The sequence below is a fragment of the Nematolebias whitei genome, chromosome 11 (genome assembly GCF_014905685.2).
Source record: "Nematolebias whitei isolate Nwh7 chromosome 11, NemWhi1, whole genome shotgun sequence".
Taxonomy (NCBI): domain Eukaryota; kingdom Metazoa; phylum Chordata; class Actinopteri; order Cyprinodontiformes; family Rivulidae; genus Nematolebias; species Nematolebias whitei.
In genome coordinates, this window is record NC_056508.1 from 27,123,909 (window position 1) to 27,151,690 (window position 27,782).

At 40.4% G+C, this 27,782-nt stretch overlaps 1 protein-coding gene across 1 annotated transcript; it reads left to right on the top strand.

The window, feature by feature from the left end:
* The first annotated feature begins 5,236 nt into the window (after positions 1-5,236).
* opn7b (opsin 7, group member b) lies at positions 5,237-27,218 on the top strand. The gene is made up of 5 exons (XM_037684085.1): positions 5,237-5,324; positions 5,399-5,561; positions 7,810-7,937; positions 26,280-26,614; positions 26,718-27,218. The coding sequence occupies exons 1-5, from the start codon at positions 5,237-5,239 to the stop codon at positions 27,216-27,218; spliced, it is 1,215 nt and encodes a 404-aa protein (XP_037540013.1).
* Positions 27,219-27,782: the final 564 nt, after the last annotated feature.

Genomic DNA, 27,782 nt, shown 5'->3' on the forward strand with positions numbered 1-27,782 from the left:
CTGCACTCGGCCACCTGGAGCAGAAAAACTCTTACGTCCGTGTGCTCTTTGTGGACTTCGCGTCCGCCTTCGGCACCGTGGTCCCCCAAGCCCTGATGGACAAACTATCCACACTGGGACTGGGCCCCTCCATCTGCAGCTGGGTACTGGACTTTTTAACAGGCAGACCACAGTTAGTGAGGATCCACAACCTCTCCTCCTCCACCATAACCCTCAGCACTGGCTCTCCTCAGGGATGTGTGTTGAGCCCCCTTCTGTTTACTCTGCTCACATATGATTGTGCGGCTGCCCATCCAGGCTGTCACATTGTAAAGTTTGCAGATGATGCAGCGGTGGTGGGATGCATCACGAACAATGATGGGTCCAGCTGCAGGCAAGAGGTGGAGCACCTGGAGAGCTGGTGCAGAGAGAATAACCTTCACATCAATGTGAAGAGGACAAAGGAGATGATTGTGGACTTCAGAAGGAACAAAAACACCTACACCCCCCTGAGCATGGGAGGATCTGCGGTGGAGGTGGTCTCCAGCTACAGGTACTTGGGTGTGCACATGAATGACGGCCTCGGCTGGAGCGGCAACACCGCCAGCCTGATCAGGAAAGCTCATCAGAGACTCTACTTCCTCAGACGGCTGAGGCGAGCTGGTCTGGGAAGCTCAGTCCTCACCTCCTTCTACAGGTGTGCAGTGGAGAGCATCCTGTGCTCGAGCATCAATGTGTGGCATGGAGGCTGCACAGCTGCAGAAAGAAAAGCTTTGCAGAGAGTGGTGAAGGCTGCACAGAAATCTGTTGGAATCAGTCTCCCCACCATCACAGACATCTACACCTCCAGATGCAGGAAGAGGGCCACCTGCATCATGAAGGACCCCACCCACCCAGCACACTCACTTTTTGCCCCGCTCCCCTCAGGAGGGAGGTTGAGGGGCATTGGGTGTGGAGCCACTGGACTGAGGAACAGCTTCTACCCTGAGGCTGTTGGACTCATTAATCTCTGGCTAGAATGGTCACTGTGAAAAACCATATCGTGTTGCTGCTGATCTGTTTCGTGTTGCTGCTGATCTGTTTCAGTGTTGATGTGTTCATGCGTGCACATCTGCTCGCGGACTCGTGTTCATGTTTGTGCTGATGTTCAATGTTTTATGTTATGGGTGCTTAGTGTATGTTTAGTTGATGTTTTTCTTGGTTCATATCTTAGATGTTATTGCTGTTTTTCTTGTGCATTTTATTGTTGGATGTAACTGGGACCCTGCGTACATAATTTCGCTCCACCACATGTACCACATGAGGTGCGAATGACAATAAAGAAACTCTGACTCTCTGACTCATTACTTTTTTTTGTTGTTGTTGTCATAATGTACCCTACAAAATTGTTGGGCAAGTTTAGTGAAAATTGAGTTGCATGCTATCACCAACAAGATGTCCAAATTTCCATAGTTTTGTTTGTAAATAACATTATCCTAATAATTATAGCTAAAATAAAATATTTCATGGTAAGATTAATATGAGTACAGTACTCTGTACCCATTGGTCAGTAGGTCATGGATCTCTGGTTCGTTTTCATCTACAAATCACTCCTTGGTCTGCTACCTTCGTATATCTCCTCCCATATGTCACGTCGTCAGTGCAGTTACAGCGTGCACTCTCAAGACATCATTACCTGCAGCGTTCCCTCAGTGCTGACTGAACTCTGCAAACAGGCATTTTCTTACTCTGCTCTTGTAACTTGGAACACTTTGTAATAAGATCTGAAGTTGTCCACCTTCATTTCTTAAAGGGGCTTTAAACATTTGATTAGGTCAGTAGAAAAATCTAAGCAAATATGTTCTTATTTTTAGTATTTTACTTTGTTTTATGTGGCAATTTGATTTGATTGTTATTAAAACGCTAGTTTTTATTTTTTAATTGCTTTTAATTGTCGAGTATTGTTTGTACTCTATGTTGTCTGTCTAAAACAGGTCTGTCTTGAAAATGAGTCCTCGTGAACCTGTATAAATAAAAGGTTGAATGAAAAGAAAAGAGGCTTAACGGCTGTAGTATATTTTAATGATATATTATTGTAGAGATAGAACTAAGATATGTTAAAACATGGGAAACCTAAACAAACAAATGTAACAACACAAGAAATAAGCTAAATTTGTGAGTCGCACCATAGGGTAACTCCACCATGTTCAGGCACACAGCAATACATACATTTTATTAACATTTTATTTCAGTACTAATCGTAGTATAATACTGAACTGAAATCCATCCATTATCTTTTACTCACTTCTTCCATTTTGGGTCACGGGGGTCGCTGGTGCCCATGTCCAGCAATCACTATGCGAGGGGCGGGGTACACCCTGGACGGGTCTCCAGTCCATCACAGGGACACATAGAGACAAACGAGACAAACAATCATTCACTCTCTCACTCAAACTTAGAGACAATTAGGATTACCAATCAGCCTAACGTGCATATTTTTGTTCTGTGGGAGGAAACCGAAGTACCCGGAGAAAACCCACACATGCACGGAGAGAACATGCAAACTGCACCCAGGAAGGCCCTCCGGACTGGGATTTGAACCAGCAATCTTCTCGCTGAGAAGCAGCAGCTCTACCAGTTGCTCCACCCTGCTTCCTTAACTCCGGCTTCCTCACAACGTTAAACATTTGGACAAATGAACAAAGTTTCCATTGACATACCGTGTGTCAGTGTTGGACACGGATAACTAACACCAGTACAATGTTGTAGTGATGAGTGAAGATATACCTTCTTTTTTTTTGGACACAGTGAATATGCGCACTTGTAAATCCTCTTTTGTGTCACACTAGTGTGCAGCAAGTATTTGCCCAACTTGGATGGAAGCGTGTACAATATAGAGAAGCTACCAAAACAAACACACAAATTATAGTTTTACAAATGACATTATGCTGCAACGATTCAATAAGGAGCCGTTGAACCATAGGTGTGCTGATGGACTGAGGAATAAATACGACTTTTTTCATACTTCATGGTTGCGTTAGTGTGTTTGTCTTTCAGGGTTCTGGGCAGGTTCAGTCCTTATGCGCAGTTCTTAAAGACTCCTAGTACCAGCAGTCAGCAGCAGAAATTAAATGTCAGGGCAAATATTACTAGTTATATACTATAACTCATTTCAACCTTAAGCTCAGTACAGTTTAAGACTCTGTTCCAGTTAACACATTTGTCTCGTTCTCTGCCATAATGAATTTTCAGTAAGGGGTGAGTGAAAGTTTTCAACATTTTCACAAGCATACAAACCATATGCTAGGAGGAAGGGGGTCAAGGACTGGTGTATGCCTTTCAAAATGAAAAATTATGATGACCGTTTTTTTAATGTGTCTTGTATAACTGATATGTTGCTTTTCTACCACATGGCAAATACTGACACACCATCTGATGTTTGGTGAGCCTGGGTGTTTCCAACTCAGTGAGCAGTGGCTCAGCGGTGAGCCCCTCTCCATCTCAAAGCGTTCAGTGTAGAAACACTGCAAACAAACCACGCATGTGCACAGTCGTCATTGACAGACCTACCGCACCACACTCCCGATGTCGCCGGGATTTTTGTATAGAAAATCTAATTTTGTATAAAACCTTAATGTTTTTGGACCGTTGTCATCCTTGTACAGATATGTGCAGCTTGCAAGTGTGACCAAACCTCTGGTCCAAGAGGGAGAGAGAGAAACGCCGTAGGAAAAATGTCTCCTTTTAACTTTATTTTATTTTCCTCCAAACTCACAGAGTCTCTCTGTGAGAAAGTCCCAGAGAGACTCTGAGCTGCAAAGAATGCTGGGTAACCATGTGGCAATTATGTGTGCAATGTTTATAACTGTTTATGATGTTTCTTGTTTTGGAAATGGGTTGTTCTTGTTAATGTTCTATTCACGTTTGCTTTGACATTTATTTATTGGCTGTAAACTGACACCATGAGTCAGAGGTTGTTCCCGCTGCAGGGAAGAGCACTTCCTGTTGGAATCACCCCTAATATTAATGAATTGTTTTGACTATCTTGCTCGCTGTGTGCATGCAACTGGACTAACAGATGAACCTGTGTTCAAACACTGCATTCTCTGTTTTCTTCAGGGCTTTATCTTTAGATTTATCATCTGCTGTGACATCTCAAACTTCTTTCAGGGCTCCATGAAGTACCATCTATTTTCTCCACAGTCAGACCTCAAGCCTGCAGAACATCAGAGAGAATTTATGAAAAATGATGAGAGGCAGATGTCTGATATCATCTTAAAATGCTTTTGTAGAAATTTTCAAAGGGTGATACCCCAACAATTTTCACATTCAGCTGGAGTTCACAGAAAATTGTGTGCAACAATCACAACAAAGGTCCTCAAATTGGGGGTAAATGATATATAACTAAATGCATGGTTTAAATTAAAATAAATTTCTTGATTGTAATAAAAAGCATAAAATAAGCATTATTTGGTTGAATAATTTGACATGTATCATTTATTTAGTGTATATGCTACATTAAAACCCCAGAAACAAGAGTTGCACACATTTATCCATGACATTTCTTACATAAATCTTTATGTATCAGTTTACAAGGTGCAGAAAGTTCTAACAGAGCTCCACAGAAAATAACATGAAAGAACCGTCCACCTCTGGTCCTCCTGAAGCTGAGTGTGTGCAGGTTTGGCTTTATCTAGAAGCTGCTCCTCTCCTAACCCCGGGTGATTTAACTTGTCTTTTTTCCTTTTATATGTAAATACAGGTAATGTCACTGAGTAAATAGAAATCCTTTGAATGTCCATGTTATCTTCCTCTATAGATTCTGTCACAAAGATTGTCTCAGCAACTTGCTTTTGTCACAGCAAACTCCATGTTGGCAGCAGTTCACGAAGCAGGTCACGAAGCAGGCCATGCTGTGAATGTAAATCGCTCTGATTTTTATTTCAGCGTCTTCATCTTCCTTTTATTGGAACACAATGGCCTTCAAGACAACAAAAATGGCCAAATTGGAAACAGAATAATTTTATGTTGAAGCAGAATTATCTTCTGTGGTTTAATTACTTGATTAAATTATTTTTAAAGTTAGTTTGGATGTAGACTGAAAGAAAGAAATAAAACCCATGAGTCTGGTTTGGCCTCCCATTTAAAACCATGAATTCGAATCTGAACTGAACTTGTGTTTAGTCCTGTTTTTATCTGATTCTGAACATGTACAAAACCCCACTGGTTTGTTTTTTAGTTAAAAGTTTTTCTTTCCATTTACATTCTATTTCTCCAGATGGGAAATGCCTCTGAAATATTTTTGTTCGTGTCCAGAATATCAAAAAACTACGACTTCCTCATGGGAACTCTTTACACCATTTTTGGTAAGTGAATTTGTCCTCACTTCTTAAATATTCATGTGTGAAGTTAAATCCACCAGCTCTTTTCTGTGTTTTAGGTTTGCTGTCTGTGCTGGGTAACGGGATCCTGCTGTTTGTGGCTTATAGAAAAAAGTCCTCCCTGAAACCAGCAGAACTCTTCGTTGTGAATCTGGCCATCAGTGACCTGAGTATGACTGTAACGCTGTTTCCTCTGGCAGTTCCTTCAGCCTTGGCACACAAGTGAGTCACCTTTGGCCATTTATATTTTATTCAGTTTATCTTTTGTCTTAATTTTTTTTTTTAACTTAGGTTACAGTAGTCCCTTGATACAAAGCAGTTCAACTTACGCGGGCTCACTCTTTAGCAAATTTTCAACATAAAATTGTACACTACACACGATTGGCTGATTGATGGAAGGCAACCAACCAGAGCATTGTGCTGAGGGGTGGACTGGCCATCGGGAGCACCAAGACATTTCCCAGTGGCCTGGCCCGCTTAGTGATTGCCAAGGGTAAAGGCTTGGTTCGGGTTGCGCTTGATTCTTTTAAATAAACAGTCCATGTGCACGAGTGGCTCACTCAGGTATAAGACAGGCACCCCCACCCCCTCCTTTCTTTTTCCGAGGCTGTCTGTCACAGCAGAGCAGAACAGTGTGTCTCTGCTCTGCTGTGACAGACAGCCTCGATTACTAAGCGGGCCAGGCCACCAGGAAATGTCCTGGTGCTCCCGATGCCCATATATATATATATATATATATAGTAAAATAAATATAGCATCCTTACTTCACTGAGTTTCACCTATCGCAGGGGTGTCTGGAATGTCACCCTCGCAATAAGTGAGGGACTACTGGATTTATGTTAGAAAACAAAATGAGACAATTACTTTTTACCTGAGTAAAAGCAGAGGTTAGACTAGTTGGAAGAATATTTTTGAACTTTAGGAACTAGAGCATGCCTGTTTAGATCAGTGGTTTTGCAGAAAGAATCAAAGAGTTTGATTTATCTTGACCAACACATAATTTGTGAATTTTAACAATAGTTTCAGAGTTTGTTTTTCCAAAATTCTGTTAAAAATGTGTCTCTTTACGTAAGACAAATCAAGTCATATGACTAGAACTGCTCATGATATAATGTAGGTATCATATTGACCTAATCCCTGGTTTGATGTGAAAGGTCACGTAGCATCATCATCATAGCACAATACAATCCAACCTTACGCTCTCATATTAAAGATTTTAGTTTGGTTAAATAATGCACTCATCTGCCGGACGAGCTCTGTGATTTTCAGTCCTACTTCTTCTACAGGGTTTTACTGTTTGTTTAAGTTATTGCATAACTTTACTTATGAAGTGTCTTATTCAGGTCTCTCTTGTAAATGAGTCCCCGAGGCTCAATGGGATTAACCTGTATAAATAAAGGTTGAATGAAAAGTGACTTCAGCTTCGAATATTCGTTTTATTCAAAGATGCAAAAATGGCCCTTTTTTCTGAATTTAGCCTTTGTAATCTCATTAATGGTGAGATTTTAATATCTCATGCATCTTTAAAAATCTAGGTAGAAAAATACAACACAGTTAAGTCAGGTCCTCATGATGGATAAAAAAAGAAATTGTTGAAATGTTTCGTCTTTTACCCAAAATACTTTGTCAGTCTGAGGAGCTGTACTTAACTCAGTCTCATAAATAGCCCTTTCTTTCTCAAGATGTGAGACTTCAAGTTTTATTTTTTGCACTTGAAGACATTGCTGGGTCATTACAAAAAAATGCCATACTTCAACACTTTTTATAATAATCTACACGTTAAACACCTAAGCACCAGAAAAACTGGGGGGAAAGCCTGTTTGGATGTCTTATGTGACTCCACCACATGATAACACAAATAAAAATAACTGTATAGACAACCTTTTGCAGTGGCATCAAAGCAGATGTTTGCAATTGGCACTCTTCAGAATAAAAATACCCAGCCGCCACTTCATGATCACACAATCAAACGAGCACTGCATCTTTGAAATTGCTGTTCTCTGCGATGTTTTAAGCACATGCTTTTGAGTGAAAATGATCAAATCCGCTACTTAAAAGCTTCAGTAGCTTTTCTAACATATCTGCAGGACAAGTTTGCCAACAAGAGCCCAAACACCATGACAGAAAAGTCCCGCTTTGCTACAGCAAGATGTAAAAACACTCAAAATGTCAGGAGACACGTCACCTTCGTCACTTGCTGTGTGTCCTGCTTCAGCTGGTGACCTTCTCTGTTATCCTCCTGGATCCCCTGAGGATATATGATGCAAGCTGTCATATGTGCCAGTGTTGGGTCAAAGTGCATCACTGCTCCTCACAGTCAGACGTGACCCAAGAGGAAGGGCCGGAAAATGTATTGCCGGTCTATCCTCCTGGATGTGAACTGTGAGATTTCCCTGAAGGAAAAAAAACTCATTCAAGAACATGTTGTTAGTCAGTAATTGATTTCTTTTTTCTTTTGTTTTCCATTCAGGTGGTTATTCAACATGACAGCCTGCACTATCTATGCCTTCTGTGGTGTTTTGTTCGGACTGTGCAGTTTGACCAACCTCACGGTGCTTTCCTGTGTCTGCTGGCTCAAGGTCTGCTGTCCAAACTATGGTAAACCAACAAGTTCTTTGGCTGAAATTAATGTCTTCATAATGTAATAATGCCTCATCCACACAGTAACAAATTAATCTTTTGTAAAACTAATAAAAAAGTGTACAAAAAAGCAGAAATAAAAACTAAATTTAGGTAAAAAGCGAACAAAAAAAATTGCTATTCAGTGCATTTTTTAATTTAATTTAATATTTAGTTGATTTAATTTAATTCAATTCAGTTTATTTATGTAGCGTCAAGTCACAACAGAAGTCATCTCAGGGCACTGAACTGAAACATTCACATACATTAAAAAATCCAATTAATAAAAGTTTTCTATCTAAGGAAGCCAGCAGATTGTGCTGTGTCTTCATCTTGTCACAGTCTTCCATCCTGAGCAAGCACAAAGGCAACAGTGGAAAGGAAAAACTCCCTTTTAAAAGGAAGAAACCTCCAGCAGAACCAGGCTCAGGACGAGCAACCATCTGCTTCAACCCGATGGGATTGATAGGAACAGGAAGGAGGAACAAACAGACACAGAATGGCAGGTCCAGGTGTGCTTTCTATTGGAGGAAAGAGAAAATAACAATGTTAAGGATATAAATAATTACAAATACAAAAGGTCAAATTATTAAACTGTTTTTTTTTTTCCCAGAGGCCAGAAATGGAGAGAAACCTTAATGCTTAATTACAAGCCATTGTCTTCTGGTTGTGGTTATGGTGGGCTGGATTTGGCCCACTGGCCTTGAGTTTGACATGTGTGATCAAGTGGTACTAAAAGTACTAAAGAGTACTAAAATATATATATTTTTTAATTCACAACTTTTATAATGAAATTGTGTGGAATAGAATCATATAGAAATCATTACCAAAATAAATGCATTTAAAAAATAATTCAATTTCACTTAGGGGGCCCCCTAGTGGCCTTGGGGCCCTAAGCAGCTGCTAAGTTTGCTTATGCCTTGAGTCGGCCCTGACTCTCAAAACCAGTCAAGCTGGATTCAAAAAGCTCCCTCTCAGTCTGCACTGATGATGAGGTGAGTTAAATCAAAATGTTTCTCAGTGAAGTGCTGTAAAATTAATATAATCAAAGTGCGTTGTTAGTTTTAAACCTGTTTCCTCACAGCGGAAAATCAGTTTTTAATATCATTCAGGAGAGCTTATTACAGCATAGGATTTAGATGATCTAATGGTAAAAATGGTGCATTACATTAAAATTGTTGTTTTTATGTCTATATATATATATATATATAAAAAAACTGCATTTTTTTTCAAACAAGCCTGTTATATTTAAATAACCACTAAAGGTTTATAATTTAGCCAAACAATACTGGTAGATCCAATACATTAAAGTAATGACTGAGCATTGAAAACATGAGGTTTCTGTGACCCTCACACTCGAGGAACTGTCAGGGAATGATTTGATCCTCTTTGTGTTTGAGCTGGATGTCTGGTTTGAGAACTTCAGGGTCCTGTCTCAGCGTTTTGCAGCTGATGTGGTTCTGTTTGGGTCTTCAGACCGACAGCACACACCGAAGGTCTCTTTGGAGCTGAGCATACAGCAGCCACTTTAAGTCTTTGAGTCGTTGAAAAAAGGTGGAGTGCTCGCCTCACTCCTTGTCGGGGGTGAGACTTTGTCCCAGACAGGAAGGTTTATGAGTCTTTTTCATGATGGAGTAGGAAATGGCGTGACAGACCAGGGCCTCATCTGCAGGAATGAGGGCAGTGCTCCAGTCTGTTGTGATGAAGGAACTGAGCTGAAAGGCAAACCTTACAATTTACTGGTTGGTCTTCTTTTTAAACCTCATCTGTGGTCATGAGCTGAAGATCTAGACCAGAGCAATGAGATCCCAGATACAAAAACTGCTTCTTCCATAAAAAGGTCAGGCCCAATCTTGGAGAACAGATGAGGAGCTCAGTCACCTTGGAGGAGCTTTAAGTAGAGTCCTTTTCCTCTGTATCAATAAAAAGAGTCAGCTGAGGATGTCTTGAGGGTGTCTCTTCTTGGAGTTTTTCCATGGAGGAGACCCTGAGGAAGACCTAAAACTCAAGAGGAATTAAATATCCTCTCTGGCCAGGGAACAACTTCAGATCCTCCAGGAGGAGCTGAAGTTGTTCTGGGATTCCCTCCTGGATCTGTTGCCTAGCAACCCTATCACAGATAAGCAGAAAAAAATGGATGAATGGCTTAGTGTTTATGTTTTTGAGGACTGTTGTTGCCTTTGTATAGCTATTGTTAACCTGTCTTGAAGCATAAAAGCCTTAAATGGGATGACAGTGATTGCCTTTTCATAAAATACCTCCTCAACCATTTCAGCTCACAGTTTAGATTTGTCCTCATGAAATACAGCAGATGTTCCCTCACATAACCTAATCATTGTCTTTGTGGATAAAGGAATCAAAGGAAAGAAACAAAACCTTCAGGCATCCTTTTATGATTGTAGAGATTAAATTCACTTGACCTGCTTCACTAAGACATTAACAACATCTGCTGTGCACAGCTGTCCTGATCACAGAGAGGAATTAACATATTAGCTAAACATCTTTATGAATGCAGTTAAGCTTTTAGAAGACTTTCCCTTACAAAAAACATTTATCAGTCTGTCCTGATTCATGCTCAATAATCCAGGTAGATAAATCTAACAAGGTTAAGTCAGGTCCTCTGGACGAGTTCATTTTGTTGAAACATTTTGTCTTTTATACAAAAAACTTCTTCAGTCTGAGGAGCTGCAACAACGTTTTGGCTGTCACCAACAAACTGAGTTTGATGAGCGTCTCAGACTGAAAAGTTTTTTCAAGGATTCAAGGTTCTTTATTTGTCATTCACGCCACATGTGGAACATGTGGTGGAATGAAATTATGTACACAGTGTCCCAGTTACATCCAACAAAAGTATTAAAATGTAAAAGAAAAACAGTAATAAGATTTAAAATATGAACTAAGAAAAACATTAACTAAAAACACACTAAGCACTAGTAGCATTAAAAACAATACGCTGAACAGAAGCATGAACATCAGTCTGTGTGAACAGATGAGCACGCATGACCACAGCAACATGAAACAGATCAGCAGCAACATGAAACAGATCAGCAGCAACATGATATGGTTTTTCACAGTGGTTATTCTGGTTAGAGATTCATGAGTCTAACAGCCTCAGGGTAAAAGTTGTTCCTCAGTCTAGTGGTTCTACACTTAATTCTCCTTAACCTCCTTCCTGAGGGGAGCGGGGCAAAAAGTGTGTGCTCTGGATGAGTGGGGTCCTTTGTAGATGAACAGATGCTCGGATATATTCATCATTTAACACGGATTCCTCATTTTTCTGGACTGAATAAAACGTGCATTGAATTTAAGGAAATGCAAACGTGAGACGTCATTTATATTTGACCCATCAAAATGAATGCGGTCATTTATTTACAGAATCAAAATTTTAACATCAAACATTTACATTAATTTGGCAAATTATGAAAATAACAACTTAAGCAATCAATCAGGAAAAATCATACGGCCATGATTTTTCCGTTGCTTCACCACAGACATTTATGAAACTGTACAATTATGATCTTTTACCCACACGGATGTGGATGAGCATTTTACACAGACATTTCTAAATATCTGGAAGAATATCTACTTGATAGAAAGTTTAAAGATGGGAAAGAAGTTTAGAGGGAGTAAAGATGGTATGGGAGGGGAAGTGTTCACCAGAATTGACACTCTCCGTCAGAACCCAGCTCTCCCCGGTACGCTTGGTAGGAAACTTGACTCGTTACCTTTCTGAAGTTAATCAGCAGATATGGAGCTCCGTTAACGCTACCTGTCCAGCGTCTCCTTAGGATGCTGTGAATCGTCAGAAGTAGTGGCGAGTGAAAATGTTATAATCCCATGGAACTCGGAAGAGCTCTGTTGTCATGTCAGGATCATCCCGTCTCTCACAGAACTGGGCTTCTCTCACAGAACTGGTTGAACTGTGTATCCAGCAGAACTCCAACAGCACTCCATCAGAACTGAACAGAACTGTCCAGAACCGTTCCAGCACCATCCCAGAACTTCTAACAGAACTTAGTAGAAACTGAGTAGACCAGGAAGTACCGACATTTTAAAGAGCTCTTTCCTGGTTCACTTTTGGGAGTATTCCCATTGGTCAGAAACAACCAGACGGGGTGTGTTTTGTGACGTAAGAGGTTAGAAGGCAGCAAGAATTGTTATGGAAAGATCAGAAATGTTCTCACAGACAGAGAGAGTTTTGTTTTGGCGCGTTTCAGAAACAGGTGCCAAACCTCTATATTTACGTCTGAGAGGATTCTAAAAACATGACAGTTCGTTCTAACAACTTGTTTTGCGTTTGACTCCAACCTTGGAAACGTACACTTGCTCATTCAAAGGCAGAAATCAGAAAATGCATAATTACTCTGTAACAGCTTTGACATGAGTTCTAACTTTGCATGAGAATAAAAATCATTACACAGTTAATAAAATTGATTAGTTCACTGCAACATCTAAAATGGTTTGAACTAAGACATTTTGATTATCAACATTTGTAAAATAGTAATGATAATAAAAAAGAGAGTGTTCTTTCACATGAATCTTCAAGAGAGAAAGTCTCAGGATGGGTGAACCGGCATTTCTGGATTCAAATCAATGAAATGACAGTTCCTGTCCCACAAGGTTCTTAAGGTCAAGATTTTTGACCTTAGACTTAGTTTTTGACATGGGCCTAGTCCACTACACCTTCATGATGCAGGTGACCCTCTTCCTGCATCTGGAGGTGTAGATGTCTGTGATGAGCTTTCTTGATCAGGCTGGTGGTGTTGTTGCTCCAGCTGAGGTTGTCATTCTTTTGCACACCCAAGTACTTGTAGCTGGAGACCACTTCCACCACAGATCCTCTTATGTTCAGGGGGGCGGGGTAGGTGTGTTTGTTCCTTCTGAAGTCCACAACCATCTCCTTCGTCTTCTTCACATTAATGTGAAGGTTATTCTCTTTGCACCAGCTCTCCAGGTGTTCCACTTCCTGCCTGTAGCTGACCTCATCGTTGTTTGTGATGCATCCCACCACCGCTGTATCATCGGCTCATCTGCAAACTTTACAATTTAACAGCCTGGCTGAGTAGCTGCACAGTCATACGTGAGCAGAGTAAACAGGAGGGGGCTCAACACACATCCCTGAGGGGAGCCAGTGCTGAGGGTTATGGCGGAGGAGGAGAAGTTGTGGATTCTCACTGACTGTGGTCTGTTTGTTAAGAAGACTAGGACTCAGTTGCAAATGGAGGGGCTTAGTCCTAGTGTGAATAGTTTGTCCATCAGGGTTTGGGGGATCATGGTGTTGAAGGCAGCCGTGAAGTCCACAAAGATCATATGGACGTAAGAGTCCTTCTGCTCTAGGTGGATGAGCGCAGTGTGGACCACAGAGGTGATGGCTCCCTCTGTAGATCGATTCTCACAGTATGCATACTGATGAGGGTCCTCGTTGATGTTGATGGTTGTTTTGATGTGGGTCATGACCAGTTTCTCGAAGCATTTAGCGACTATCGGGGTGAGGGCCACTGGCCGATAGTCATTCAGACCAGTCACTGTAGAGCTCTTTTGGATAAAATATGAAATGTTTGACAAGAAGAACTCGTCCAGAGGTCCTGACTCAACCTTGTTAGATTTATGCAACTTCTTTTTTGAATATACTATAACTTCTCAGATTTCCCATTGATGCAGTGTCAAACAAAAAGCCTATAACTTTTTTAACCAAAGCAACTTTATGTGCAATACCTTGGTGCTTTTTTTCATCAGTTTCATTTTTTATTTATTGGATACTATAAAAAAAGACACTCGTCCTCATTTTGGTGTCCATGACAACTACACTTCTACCTCTGAGATGTTATGCAATGGCTTCATCAAAAATCGGAAACATTCGCAATTCCTTTTATAAAATCAATTATGAAGAAAAATGACGTAATAAGATTATATTCTACTGCCTTTAATGCAAATCACAGCAGTCAAATGTTAATCAGAAGAATTTAAAATTTTGCAGAAGAAAAGCATCTTGACAGAAAGTCATGTGATTTTGTCAAAGCAACGTGAGTCACCTGTGAAACACACAGAAAATCAGAGGTAATCAGGAATTATGATGAAAGGAAGCAGTCCTGAAAGAATTAAACACCAAAAACAGAATCAATAAAAAATAAAAATAAAATTATTTCTGGAAAAGAAGCTTTCTACAATGAACAAAGAATCACATCTGCTCTGTAGAGTTTGTTGACAGACAGAAATAAGGATGTAGTCAAGGAAACAAAAGACAACCTGAAACATTCTCACGAGATGATCAGATAATTACTGACAGGATTCGATGGTTGTTGTCATAAAGATAAACTGACTTTCATGATGATATTCAGCATTTAATTGTTTCCAAAGGTTAGTTTCATAAAGAGAAGCTGATTCTTTTACCTTCTACAACAACGGTAGCTAAAAGATTTATAAGAATGTACAAACTATGCCAAATGATGGCGACTAGGGATGCACTGATCCACTTTTTTTTTTTACTTCCAATCCGATCCCAATACCTAAATCTAGATATCAGCCGATACCGTTTTTATATCACCATCATTATTAATTTTATATGAGGCTGAAATAATCTCCTCTCAAGTACAATTGTACAAATATATGCATTCATGTCCAAAAAGGCAACTTGAGGTAAATATTTTTTATGTTGGATAAGTTTCAAAGTTAGAATTAAAAACTTCTAACGCAAAAAGTGTTTTTTTATTTATTCCTAGCTTTAAAGTGGATATTAAAGTGATTAGATGGTTTTAAACATCTGCTAAGTTCATGGCATAAACCAACACAGACACGTTCCTGTTTTTAATATTTTACATTGCGTTATGATGCAGCCGTTTTTGCTTCATCACAGTCTCGCATCCTGAGCAAGCACAATGGCAACAGTGGAAAGAAAAACTCCCTTTTAACAGGAAGAAACGTCCAGCAGAACCAGGCTCAGGACGAGCTGTTAATATTTATGTACAAGTTTGTGTTAGCATTGCAGCACAGCTAGCTAATACATGAAGGTAGAGAACTCTCAAATCAAATATCAAAATACAATTGATAATATCACATCAAAAAACTCAGATGAGTTGTTGCTTCAAGTGTAAGGCACTGACTCACAACAATGTTCTCTAATTGTATGTTTTGTTTGTTGCGTTCATTTTGCCATTTTGCAACCATTTAAGCAGATAATTATTTTAGAGTGATGTATTTTTTTTATTTTTATATATTGATGTTGCTGGGAACTGAAAGCTGTAATTTTAATAAATATTTAAAACTGTGATGAAGTTCCACTGGCACAGAATGATATCCTAATATTTGTCATGAAAAACTCAAAATAACATTGACACACACAATACAAATAGTTTTACCTAATTTTTGAATATTACAGTAGTATTACTGAACAAATCGCCTCTTCCTTAAAAACTGACGCCCCACCCCCACCCCCATTAAAGCAGCATCTCACTGCAGTAAGAGCTGTCAGGATACATTTAATAAGATCAACAAACAAAATCAAATTTCTGTTATTTAGTTGTCTTAACTGTAATTGGGAAAGTAGAACATTTTAGCTACTCCAACAAATAAATGAATGATTATAAAATAAATGCATTTCAGGGTATTTCACTTTTTTACAAGGGACAAGAAATAAATGCATTTTCATTTATGTAGCTCTTCAAACGAACTGGTCAGTAAGCACATACTTTACCTTTTTAAAGTTACTGGATGATAATCATAAATTATGAAGTGCAAATACCCCCCACAATCTGGCAGAAGATTTTGCCCTTGACTTGTACTCTGCAGGAAAACACTCCACTCCAAGACTGGGCATCACGAAGGGAAGAATAAAAAATATTCCTGTTTGTAATCTTATCACATTCCCACTCCTTTTCCACACATCACAGGAGTTCACGAAACAGAGACCCTCTGAGCAAAATTCGTCAATCAGAATTAGAGTGAACCTAATCTGACGGAGTAATGTTCCTTCAGTAAAATGGCAAAACTGGTCCAAAAAGAAACAAGATAAGCATGAAGGTCACAGCTGGGAGCACAGGTAAATCCAAATGAAATCTGTTGCATAATAAGAGTCACATACACGTCAGCACTGAACTAATTCATGCTTGTCTGTATCTAGTTTGACATCTTTAGAATAAAATTATAACAGCTTTGGTTAATGATTGCGCCTTGTAACTGAAAGCTGCATTTTCAAAGAGCTCCTCTTGCTTATTTTCCAATTAAACACATTTAATGAAGACGTGTATAACACACAAAGACAAGAAACCTCCTGAAGACTGTTTAAAGTCCAAATAAGCATAAATTATGACTCTTTTTACGAGACATCTTTCCAGGGAACCTTGTGCTGTCCTACTGACTCTAAACTAAACAAGTGGTACGCTGTTGTCCCCCATCGCTGAAGGATTTGAATAATGAATGTTTCCATTTTTCCATACGTGTTTATCTGGACTGTAACTGAACAAGGAGTGTAAGAGAGAAAAGAGATAAAGATAAAACTTTATTTGTCACATGCACAGTCGTGATATGCAGTGAAAGTTGTTATTGTACCCAAAGATCAGCAAATAAGGACACACAGGGAATTAAAGGAAAAGGAATAAATAAAAATAACACACACTCACAGGATGCAGAAGAAATACTGCAATGCAAATCCAGGTCTGTTGTTGTTTGTTTGTTTGTTTTCTTTATGTTCAGAGTCAAGCAGGTGGATAATCTGAGGGAAGAAGCTCCTCCTCTTCCTCTCTGTGTTTGCTCTCAGGCAGCGAAGCTTCAGCCTGATGGCAGCAGGGGGAGGAAGAGGAGTGAATGTTCAGTGTGGTTGGGCTGTTTGAGGATCTTCTCAGCTTTCGACCTTCATCTTTTATAATAAATGTTTTTCTGATGGCCTGCTTTGTTGAGCGGACCACCTTCTTGAGAGCCTTCAGGTCCTCTTTGGTGCATCTGCCCATCCAGGTGGTGATGATCCTGCTCAAGATGCTCTCAGTGGTGCAGGTGTAGACGTTCCTGAGCACCTTGGGTGGGAGCCTGAAGTCTCTGAGGTGGAAGAGATGCTGTCTGACCTTCTTGACTGTTCTTTTTTAGTGCCCAAGACAGGCCCTGTGATGGTCACTCCAAGATAAGTGAAATGATCCACCCTTTCCACCTCAGACCCACTGATCCAGAGCAGATGGATGTCACCCTGCTGTTTCCTCCTGAAGTCAACAATCAGTTCCTTAGTTTTGCTGACGTTCAGCAGGAAGCTATTGTCCTGAAACCAGCTCTCCAGGTGGGAGACCTCTCTCCTGTTGTCATTCTAACATTAATAATAATTCACTACATCTCCAAGATGGCACCGGTATGTAGGGCTGCCCGTCTCTCGCTCTCTGCTTGTATTTTATTTTTGTTATTTTTACAATGGTTTGTGCAGTGTGCGGAGTCATATTTTCAGTATGATCGTCGGGCACTTTTGGAGCTCCGTAATTTTGCTGAAATTCCTGCGGAGTTTTTGAACAGCGGCCAGCACTCTCCCCCACCGGTCCTATCTGAGATTCCTGCGTTCCTTCTGCGTGACCCTGGCCTTTCTCCATGGAGGAAACGTCGCAGACGTCGTGGGAAGCGCGCAGGGATTTTGGTGAAACTGAGGAAAAGAGTGGATTATTCTTTCAGGACTCGCTCTGGATCTGATCATCTCCTCTCTGACCCGTGGTGCTCCCGGGGCCCGGCTGCTGGCCAGCTGCCCGCGCGCTCAGTCCATGGAAACACCTGGAGTTGTTTACCTGTGCGCCGCACCAGCAGACCAGGAGGAGCTGTTCTTCATAACCTGCGCCCGCTGGCGCGCGTCTCCATCCACGGCTGTGCCTGTGTTGGACAATATCAGGATGTGTTTAATCAACGCAAGGTCTGTTTCCAACAAGACGTTTATCCTCAATGACTTTTTTAAAGATGAGGAGTTGGATTTTCTGTTCGTCACGGAATCTTGGATTTCTGATGGTGAGTCCAGCGCCTTGGTGGAATTACTACCACTGGACTGTCTGTGTTTCAATGCCCCGCGGCCATCAGGTCGGTGCGGGGGGGATTATTAACAGTTTTTAAAGCAAACTTTGCCTGTAAACAGTTGTCCATCCCGGTGTCCCGTGCCAGCTTCGAGCTGAGCACCTTTGAACTTGGACACTCTCCTCCGGTCCTGTGTGCGCTCATCTACCGCCCACCTCGTTCTAAGGACTTCATAAATGAATTCTCTGACTTTTTGGCTGATATCACACAGAGATACACTCACTTTTTGTTTATTGGTGACTTTAATTTGCATGTGTGTTGTCAGGAGAAGCCCTTAGTGAAGGACTTTCTAGATTTATTGGACTCTTTTGGCTTAGCTCAGCAGGTGAGCGGCCCCACCCAAGAACATGGTCACACGCTGGACCTCGTTTTAACACGCGATGTCTCTGTTTCTAATTTGAAAATCGGTGACAATGTTTTTTCAGATCACATGCCTGTATTGTTTGACTTCACCCCCCCTTGTCCTACTGCTAAGACGCGCGTTCCTGCACATACGCGTTCCATTAACCGTTTCACTGCTGCTCGTTTTAATGAAGGTTTTAATTCTGAGAGGATGAACAGTTCCCGGTGTCTCTTACCACTGAGGAGCTAACCTCTCAGTTCAACTCTGCCTGTTTAAATGTTCTGGACCGTGTTGCTCCCCTTAAGACCAGAAAAACGAAACTTAAATCAGAGCCTTGGCTGAATGACGTCACGCGAGCCGTTAGGCAGCAGTGTCGCAGAGCTGAACGAAGGTGGAGGAAGGACAGGCTCCAGGTGTCTTTTCAAATGTTAAGGGAGAGTTGGTGTCACTATCAGAAAACCGTTAAAGCTGCCAAATGTAAATTCTTCTCTGATTTAATTGTCTCCAACTCCCACAACCCCCGAGTTCTCTTCTCCACCCTGAACTCAGTTCTACACCTCAGTGAGCCTTCACCTCTGGAAGCCTCAACTGAGCTGTGTGAAAACTTCCTCCATTTCTTTTTAGAAAAAGTGGCAAACACCCGGGCACTCATTTCTCCACCAGCTCATGATCTGTCCATCCCATCTCAGTGTGTGGCTGTGTTTGACCACTTTGAGCCCATCTCTCTGTCCTCACTGGAGCAGGTAATGTGCAGCATGAAACCATCTGGTTCCCCCTTTGATGTGGTCCCCCCTAGACTACTAAAGGAAGTTTTTCCTACCCTGGGTCCTTTTATCCTCGCTATTCTGAATAGCAGTTTATCCTCAGGTGTGGTGCCAAAGACTTTTAAACATGCTGCTGTCCAGCCCCTCCTGAAAAAACCTAACCTTGACCCCTCAGTCATGTCCAACTTCCGGCCTGTCTCCAGACTCCCATTCACCTCTAAACTACTGGAAAAAATTGTGGAGTCTCAGTTGAAACAGTTTTTGGGGGATCGCGCTATCCTAGAGTTATTCCAATCTGGCTTCAAATCTCACCATAGCACTGAAACTGCTCTACTGAAGGTTTTTAACGACATTTTCATTTCCACAGACGCAGGTGATTTTGTGCTGTTGGTCCTATTGGACCTTACATCTGCTTTTGACACCATCGACCACAAGATCCTCATTTCTAGACTGGAGCAGTGGGTGGGCATCACAGGGTCAGCCCTTAAATGGTTTGGGTCCTACCTATCTGACAGAACCTTCTGTGTCAATTTCAAAGATTCTAGTTCGGCATCGACAGCGCTCCAGTGGGGGGTACCGCAGGGGTCCATCCTCGGTCCCCTTCTCTTTTCTTTATACCTGCTGCCACTAGGTGCTATCTTCCGCAAACACGACATACCCTTTCATTTCTACGCCGATGATTGCCAAATTTACTTCTCCCTGAGGCACAGAGGCACACACTCTATTCAGCCTCTTCTTGACTGCCTGGCTGACATCCGGGACTGGATGGCTTTAAACTTCTTAAGCTTCAATGAGAAGAAGTCTGAAGTCATGCTGTTCCATTGTAGTAGTACATATACGAGATATATGCATACAATTTTCACGAGTTCCTCATCTTTCTGACTGTGTAATGTCGTGCATTGAATTTTAACAGAAATGTAACGAGAGACGTTATTTATGTTTGACCCATCAAATGAATGCGGTCATTTATTTTCAGAATCAAAGTTTAACATCAAACATTTACATTAATTTGGCAAAATATGAAAATAATAACAGACAAGTTTCACAAAAATTAGACTTCAATCACACGGCGGTGATTGAGGACTTAGCTTCAGATATTTCTAAATATCTGTACTGATTTTAGGAGAAAGCAGAGTTTAAGCTGGAAATGGAGATTTATCTTACAGAGAGATATGTGAGGGAATTAATCTGTTATGACCAGAACGTGCACGCTCCATCGGATCTCAGCTTGCGACGGTACGCTCGGTTGAAGTAGATCGTTACCTGGTTGACGATGAAATCAGCTCGGTATAGAATCCTTCAGACTCTTTCAGCGTCTCCGTTGAGCAGCTGAAATCCTTCGAGAGTCGTGTGTGGTGTTCAAACAGAAATTATAATCCCAACATCGTCACTGCGTTCTGTATTCCAACGGAAGCACTCTGGGCTTCAGACATCAGACTTTCTCCATCGGACATCAGAGTTTTCTCCTTCAGCCTTCAGAACTCTCAGACTCTAGAACTTCTTCAGAACCTCCATCACTCTGAGACTCTTGGACTCTATCACTCCCAGACTCTTGCAACTCCTAGTGAACTGGGAAGTTGCCACATTTTAAATGGGTCGACTTCCGGGTCATTTGAGAGCTTTTGATTGGTCTATGGACCAGGAAAAGGTGTGGTTTGTGATGTAAGATGTTATCATAAGTCGAGGTCAGAGAATGAGATTGTTCAACAACTAACAGAAAGATAATTGCAGAAAAACCAGACTTCGTGGCGTCTCCCTCTTATTATCTTCTGAAAAAGTTTAAACATGACATTTTTCCTCTGTAAACATTTTAGTTGACCGAAACCGACCTTTAACATACTTACAAAACTTGGCTCATTTCAGACAGAAAATCAAGAAATGCATATTAACCTGATTTCTTCTTTAAATGAGGAATAAAAATCATTACTTACTGTTTATGTAAAATAAAAATGAGTAGTTCTCTTCAACCTGTAACATTGAGTGAACTAACACAATTTGATTATCAAACATTTGTAAAACAGTGATGATCATAGAGAATTGTCTTTTCTGCTTGATTAATTCAAGAAAGAAAGTCACCAGATGGCTCAACTGTATTCCTGGATGCAGATCAATGAAATAACAGTCTCAGTTCATCTGATCAAGATTTGAGGTTCAGATCAGGTTCACTACACCATCCCAGTGGCTCACTCATGAACCATGACATTGACCTTTTCTCTCTAGCCCCGCTAGAGAAACAAAAGGTCACTAATCTGGGGGTGATAATGGACCCGTCCTTAAAACTCCACAGTCACGTAAACATGATGGTAAAATCCTGTTTTTTTCAGCTGAGACGGCTGTCTAAGCTGAAGCCTATACTCTCCAAAAAGAACCTTGAGACAGTGATCCACGCCTTCATAACATCTAGGCTTGATTACTGCAATTCACTTCTGTTTGGAATCAGTCAGTCCTCCATTGCTCGTCTACAACTGGTCCAAAATGCTGCAGCCCGATTTTTAACTGGTACAGGCTATAGAGAGCACATCACGCCAGTTTTGGCCTCCCTGCACTGGCTACCCATTCACCTTCGGATCCATTTCAAAATTCTCATGTATGTTTTTAAATCACTGAACAGTTCCGCCCCATCCTATCTCACTGATCTTCTGCAGCCATATGTCCCACCGCGCTCTCTGAGGTCAGCAGACCAGATGCTTCTCTCAGTCCCAGAAACCCGTAGTAAGCTCAGGGGTGACAGGGCTTTCTCTGTTGCAGGTCCACGACTGTGGAATGAGTTGCCACTGAGTGTCCGGCAGGCTCCCACACTCTCAGTCTTTAAGTCTCGCTTGAAGACCCACTTCTATTCGCTTGCCTTTAACACGGTGTGATTTGTTTTGGCCCGGTCTGTTCTCTACTCTGTTGGCCATTTTAGTTAGCTTCTGCTGCTATTTGTATCTGTATTTCTATTTTATGTTTTCCTGTCTGCTGTGCATGTTTGTGTTCTTTTGTACAGCACTTTGGTTGGCCTTGTTGCTGTTTTAAGTGCTATATAAATAAATTGGTATGGTATGGTATGGTATTCTCATTGCTGTGGAAGATTAGCCCCACAACAGCTGTCTCATCAGCAAACTCCATTCAAATGTTGCTGTGGTGCAGTCACTCGGAAAGAACAAAAACCTTGATCCAACAGTGCTCTTAAACTATAGACCTATTTCTAAAAATTCCTAAAATTTTAGAGAAAGTTATTTTTAATCAACTTAAAAGATTTTTAACTGCCAACAGCATTGGTGACAAATTCCAGTCTGGTTTTAAATCAGGCCTCAGCACAGAGACAGCCCCTTTTAAGAGTTTTTAATGATCTTCTTTTGACTGCTGATTCAGGAAGATCTGCAGTTTTAGTGATTTTAGACCTTTCTGTTACCTTTGATACTGTGGACCACAACATCTTGTCACAACTTGAGCAGGTGGTCGGTATCAAAGGTACAGTTTTATCCTGGGTTAGATCCTACCTGACTGACAGGAGTTTTCCGTTCATTTAGGGGAATGTTCATTATCTGCAGCTCAACTCATCTGTGGGGTCCCTCAAGGTTCTATTTTAGGTCTACTGCTTTTTACTCTTTACATGTTGCCTTTGGGGTCCATTTTTAGAAAATATTTTCAGTATTCCTCACTTATTATTCAAGTTATCAAGCTCACAAGACTGACGGACATTTGTGGCAGCAGCCATTTAGGATTTTGATGTGGCATCCCACTTTTCAAAAGGAAACTTTCTCATGCAATTCTTGACAAATCAAAATATAATACAACTAAAGTAAGAATGTTTATGTTCATAGCTAATTTTCATTAGTTAAATTTGTACCCTACCAGACATGTACTAGACAAAGCAGAAATCTGTGATCCTGAGACCAAGTAGCTTCCATTTTTACTGCTTCTGCAGTCACAAGATGATTTGCATTTATTTTCCTGACTATGCATACTCTGCCTATTAAGAAGAAAACCAAGGTCTGCAAACAAACTTTCTTTGTTTGCCCTTGTATGTATGCTGGACCACATGGGGTTTTATGGTTATATATTTTTTTCAGCTCAACTCAGCACTTCTGTGAGTATTTAATCAGTTTATACACTGTAACAGAAAGATATGTTCATCAAACAAGTATAATTTTCAATAAATAACCTTATTGACGCAAAAATTTAGATGGCTGTTATATAAATGCAGTTACAAAAAGTGAGATTTGCTGGAAGTAGTATGTGAACTATGAAGCAACAACAACAAAATCTGAGATTAGAAGAAAAGGCTAAAAAAAATCACGTCTTATTTACATCACGCATCTCTTCACAAAGAGCAGATCTCAGGAGACCAATCATCTGGATTCTCGAGAAGCTGGAAAAAGTCTGAAGGCAGTTTCATTCCAGTGCAGTATGAGGCTTGAGTATAGCTAACTAGTTCAGTTTTACCCCTGAAGTGGTGAGTCTTCCTGTACAAAATGTTACAAAAAGAACAGTTGTTTTGGCTTTTCACGACTGAGGTCAGAGGTTTCCCCTCTTTTAAATATGTTTCCAACAAATGAGACATGATAAAATGCCCATATACCACTTCAAATGGCATTTGTTTTAATTTTTCTCTTTTAAAAGGTAATATTTGAATATAAACACTTCAAATTTGCACATTAGCTCAGAGAATTATGTGGCATGGACATGTGATTGTGGTACTTGTGGCATTCAGTTTCTGAAACTACATATATTTAGGAGGTCTAGAAACACTGCAAGTGGGAAATTATTCAGCTTATTTGTTTTGGGAGATGTAAAAATTATCTTTTTCAGATGAGGAAGTGAAAAGCTCATGTGTACAAATCCGAGGGCATAATAATGAAACTGCATGTCTAATACACCTTTAACCAAAGGAGTTTGTGCCTGAGTGAGATTTTTTATTCTGTTGCCTAACAATTTAGTCCTTTTGTAAAATAATTGCTGCTTTTATTTTTGTTTACTACTTTGTTAGATTCAGGCAGCAAATCTACTTGGGTAAATAACAATAAAAAAAAAAAACAGGTTGGCATGCTTTTTTTCTCATGATGGGCTGGTTAAAAGTTGTCTCATCATTTCATATGTTCCTGACCATGCCCTGATGATTAAATATATCAACAAAATAAAAATAAAAATTAAATTAAAATATTGTGTATTAAATAACTATGAATTACAAGTAAAACATTTAATGCTTAATGTCCCTTTCAAGACTTAAGTGGCTCCAATTTAAGATCACTTCACCACTTGTTCTTGTTGAGGTAGGAAGCTTTTCCCCTCCCCTCCCTCTCTGCTTTGCTTTGCTGCTCTGTCTGTCTGTGAAACTGCTTCTGAGACTTTCTTGCATATCTTCCGAACTATAATTATGGACTTGATTTGATCAGTTGGTCCCTCAACTCAGTTTACAACATTTTTTCGAAGAGAAGACAGGCTTTAGGCTAGCCGATTTGCCCTGTTGGCACACACGCAGCTGGATATCTCATCGACTTGAAGACTCGATGATGTGTCTATCTCTGCTGCCATTTGTGGATTTTAAGGACGCATATTTAATTGAATTTACAATAACTGGGTCCTGCTTTTTGGATTCAGCTGGTTGCTGGTTTTATCTATAATCAAGGAAGTCGTCTGCAGAAAATTGGGACCCAATCACATGCTTGCCTTTATGATGGCTTGGTTTTTGCATCAAGTACCCAGACTCAAATGCTTTGGGCAGAATGGATCAGAGCTCGGGGATTTTACTCGGGCACGTTCCATCAGTGTGGCCATGTAATTTGGACACTTCGGAACTGTTTGGACCAACACAGACTCAATGTAGATGTCATTAATTTCCGCCTGTCCTCAAAACAACTGTGTATTTATCTGAATTTGGCTCCCCTGGCTGGCCTTGAAGGCCATCTTATCTGAATTCGCCTGGAGAGCATGTGATCTGACGTACATTTCACTATGAGTTACAGCTACTAATATATATTAACATTATTTAATTAAAATGTACTGGACTTGACATCATAGACCAATACATCCCAAGGGAAAATCTTGAATCACATATTTATGAGTGTTTCTTTGAAATGGAGTTCAGTTCTGAGAATGAACAAAGCTCAAGTTGAATCCCCGGTGTGTCACTCGGAAAGCTGAATTTTCTGTTCTGTGAAGGCACGTTACGCATTAGATAAAACCTGCAATGGCTACCTTCCTTAGCTCTGCACAGCTCAGCGAGTGCCACCGGTTGTAATCACACTCCCCCACGCTCAGTTTGAAATGTAAGAAGGGCTGACATTCTGCTGTAGAGGCTGCGTGGTGCCAGATAGGACTGTCTTGGTTCTCCTCCTGCACAGAAGACGTCCTTGCCTCAGTCAATTACACTAGAATGTGGTGAGGGCTATTTTAGTAGCTTTCCTTGTCCCATTATTCACTCTTTGATAAACTAAGAAACAGGAGATATACAACTTGGCATACTATGCAATCAAAAGCATTGTGTCATGAAACAACACTGTTCAGTGCTCCAGTAGTTTAAGTACATTTTGTAATAGGGTAAATGTTGTCAAGGACCAAGTCCTTGGTTAAAACAAATTTTTGAAAAAGATGTTCATGCTTCTAAAGCTCAAGAACATCAACCATTCATTATAGTGTTGAGATGCTCACATGTTTGTTCAAGTTCCTTGACCAAGGGCAGCTCTGGTATGAATAGAATCTAAGTTGGATTAAAAATTGCAGCTACTAAGAAAGTTATATACATTATTTCTAAGTTTACTAAAGTGTAAATTATTCTGATTTAACCATTTAAACAAAGGTGCACAGGTATTGGCAAAAAAAAGAATTGTTCCTAGTTTTATGCTCTACCCTTGCAAATCGTTTATATAAGAAAATTACGTAGACAAATGGTAGCAATAGTGAAGAGTTCTTGAAAATGCTTATTTATGAGGACTTTTTGGATCACATAATAAGCTTCAAATAAAAAGCTGAACTCTCCTTCTGTTTGTTCATTGATCATTCTGACACTTATCATCCAAAACAGGACAAAATTATTTACTTGCCCTGAAATTCTTGTCAAATCAACCTGTTACTATTCTTCATTTGGAGAATAATGATTTACTTATATCTTATTATTCCTCAGGAGTGTCCTGTTGTTACTACACTGTTTTTTGTTAATTTTATGGTCTTACATGTCTTAATCCTCTCCCCTCTCCTCTTCTAAAGGTAACAAGTTCTCATACTACCATGCTGGCCTGTTGGTTGCTGTCATCTGGTGCTACGCTGGAGTGTTTGCTGTAGGTCCGCTCTCCGGGTGGGGAGCTTATGGGCCGGAGCCTTACGGGACAGCATGCTGCATTGACTGGCATGGTCCCAGCCAAAATTCTGCATCTATGAGCTACATAATCTGCCTCTTCTTCTTCTGTTACACTGTACCCTGTACCGTCATCTTTCTGTCCTACACGTTCATCTTGCTGACTGTGCGTGGTTCCCGCCAGGCTGTGCAGCAGCACATGTCACCACAGAACAAGATCACCAATGCACATGCTCTCATTGTTAAGGTAAATGAATAAGCTTACTCTGCAAGATTATTTATAATTAGTCTGCAAATGAAATAATGTTTGCTTAAGGTGTTTTTTTTAGTGTTGTCCTTTTGCTTTGCAGCTTTCAGTGGCAGTTTGCATCGGCTTCCTGACAGCATGGAGCCCATATGCGATAGTCTCCATGTGGGCGACGTTCGGTAACCCTGCAAATGTACCACCCATGGCTTTTGCGCTTGCAGCAATCTTTGCTAAGTCCTCCACCCTTTATAACCCTATTGTCTATTTGGCCTTTAAGCCCAATTTCCGCAAGTCACTGTGCCGAGATGTAGCTCGTTGCAGGAGTACGTTCTGTGGGTGTTTGTGCCAACACGGCTCTGCCCAGAAGGGAATGTGCAAACAATCTCATCACATTGAAGAGTGCAACTCTACAAGGTTGTCCAACGGGCTACCGGAGAACCACGGGACCTGCAAACACTGCCCTTGCACTGAAACGGCCACTGGTGCCAGAAAAAACTTGACAGGTTACAGCCCTCAGCAGACAGCCAGGATACTGAAAGGATCTGGGCACACTGAAGTGACTGTCAGTCAACTCTCTAATGAGTTACAGAGTGACTTCCTTTAGATGAAAAAAATATGAATGGAGCACTAAAGAAAACCAATGACAAAATGGGGAAAATATCAAGATTGATTATTAAACGCTCGATGCAATTAAAGGAAAAGTTTGGGGGGATAATGAAAACAAAAAATAGAGACTATTTGACTAATAATAAACTATTATTCTGATTTAGATTTTTTAACTTGTCTTATGCCTCAAATATGTAATACTGCCAAAAAAAGAACTTAAAAAAAGACCTTATAGTTAAGTAAAGTAACAATACATAATACAACCCAATACTTTTGAGGCACATTCATAGTTCTAACAGGGTATTTTCATACCCTTAAGTATGTACCCTGTAATTACTCGTTTTGTACCTCATAGCTACTGTACTGTATTATATATTGCTACCTTCAATGCCAGCACAAGAGATTAAGGAAGCTAAGCAATCCACAGTGTAGAAATTAAGGTTTGTCAGGTCACATTAAGCATCAGTAACAGTTTGTACCACTTTGAACAGTCAATATGAACCAAACAAGACTGAGAAGTTTCAATGCAAATCAGTAAATGCTGGATTCAGAGGAAGGAATC

What these genes read in the sequence shown, in the direction of transcription:
- opn7b (XM_037684085.1), top strand. Translation starts at nt 5,237, where the DNA reads ATGGGAAATGCCTCTGAAATATTTTTGTTCGTGTCCAGAATATCAAAA. An exon ending in AACTCTTTACACCATTTTTG is followed by an intron (nt 5,325 to 5,398) that starts GTAAGTGAATTT and finishes TCTGTGTTTTAG; the next exon opens with GTTTGCTGTCTGTGCTGGGT. An exon ending in CACATGCTCTCATTGTTAAG is followed by an intron (nt 26,615 to 26,717) that starts GTAAATGAATAA and finishes TTTGCTTTGCAG; the next exon opens with CTTTCAGTGGCAGTTTGCAT.